Raw genomic sequence first — 1,502 nt, 5'->3', positions numbered from 1 at the left:
TCAGTTGCGGTAAGGTGTGGGTGTGGGTGTGTGTTGAATATTTAGATATTGAGATATTGATTCAAAAGCAATAACTAATTATTAATTCCAGTAAGTTGCAACAACAATTGAAAAGCATTCAAAAACTAGAAACAATTCAGAAAACTTGGGCAGCAAAACAACATGCCATAAGGCATTCAGGGAACAGCATGATGCAACTCTCTCTCTCTCTGTTCTGTACAATGTTTTCTCTCTTCCTCCCAGTAGTAGTTAACTATAAATACAAAGACAATCCCAGCTCTCCTTTCAAGTAAAACTGCGGTTCTCACATTGATTTCTTCTCTAGCTAGCTACTTTACTTTCCCTTCTTCTTGAGAATCTGAGAAACCAATCAAGAGAGAAAATGAGCGTAGAATTGTTGGATGGCGCCACAATCATCCGTTTCTTGGAGGATGAAGAAGCGTTCAACAGCTCAGTCTGCAACCGATTCGCTTGGCTGGACGCCAATCATGACGGCCTTCTCTCCTATGAGGAGATGTTGAGGGAGTTGCAGAGCTTGAGGGTCATCGAAACCCATTTTGGAGTTGACATAAAGACGGATCCCAATGAGCTCACTTGCATCTACAACTCTATCTTCCTGCAGTTTGATCGCGACTCCAGTGGAACTGTAGATTTGCAGGAATTCAGTGCAGAGACGAAGAGAATGATGCTTGCCATGGCCGATGGACTGGGATTCTTGCCTGTTCAAATGGTTTTAGAAGAGGATAGCTTACTGAAGAAAGCAGTCGAGTTTGAATCAACCAAACTGGCAGCCTAATCTAAGTGGATTTGCTGATGCTCTTTTTCACCGTGTGTGTTTCAGTTTTGGAAAAATGATCTTTGTCTGTTCTTCGTGGTTTGTGTTTTTTTTTTTTTTTTTTTTTTTTTGAGGTTCTCTTCTTTGTGTACCGAATAAAAAACCCATTTGAAGAAATTGAAAATGAAAGGTGCCTTAGAACATTACTGTGTGGCTTTGAAGCATTATCACAAACGACCCGTCATAAAGGCACGAGCACGTTGCCACATTTCTTCCCAACATTTTCAGACACAAACATGCCGAGAAAACGGAAAAATATTCCCATTCTTGTCGGCAAACAGTAACATCTCCCTCCCCCCTCCCGCAATTCCCATTGATTATCGACGCCACGCCAATGGGGATTGCATCACTGTTGAGGAATAATTGCAGCCTATGGGGTGGGGTCTTCTTTCATGTCATGAATTGTATCCAGGATCCACGGCAATAGTCCTCCTCCCATTATTGGACTCAGTTTTGCAGTTGCAGGCGACACCAAACTCGGCTGAGGATGAAGTATGTTTTGCGGAGCCACTACGCTTCATTGCATTTTGGTAATAGCCCACGCACTCTTTTGGTTGGAGCTCTTCTACAAAGTTAGACAAATTGACAAATTTACAGAATAAGGGTTAAAAAATTAAAATATCATCATTCACACTACATTGAAAACAGTACAATATAATATGGACAA

At 41.3% G+C, this 1,502-nt stretch overlaps 1 protein-coding gene across 1 annotated transcript; it reads left to right on the top strand.

Moving 5' to 3' along the window:
- The first annotated feature begins 207 nt into the window (after nucleotides 1-207).
- On the top strand, nucleotides 208-999 carry LOC127800371 (uncharacterized). Its single transcript, XM_052334950.1, has one exon. It carries the CDS (start codon nucleotides 383-385, stop codon nucleotides 794-796), a length of 414 nt encoding a protein of 137 aa, XP_052190910.1. The 5' UTR covers nucleotides 208-382; the 3' UTR covers nucleotides 797-999.
- The last annotated feature ends 503 nt before the right edge of the window (nucleotides 1,000-1,502 follow it).

The sequence above is a fragment of the Diospyros lotus genome, chromosome 4 (assembly GCF_014633365.1).
Source record: "Diospyros lotus cultivar Yz01 chromosome 4, ASM1463336v1, whole genome shotgun sequence".
NCBI lineage: Eukaryota > Viridiplantae > Streptophyta > Magnoliopsida > Ericales > Ebenaceae > Diospyros > Diospyros lotus.
The sequence above is the reverse complement of the archived record's forward strand: the minus strand, read 5'-3'. Positions and strand labels throughout refer to the sequence as shown.

What these genes read in the sequence shown, in the direction of transcription:
- LOC127800371 (XM_052334950.1), top strand. Translation starts at nt 383, where the DNA reads ATGAGCGTAGAATTGTTGGATGGCGCCACAATCATCCGTTTCTTGGAG.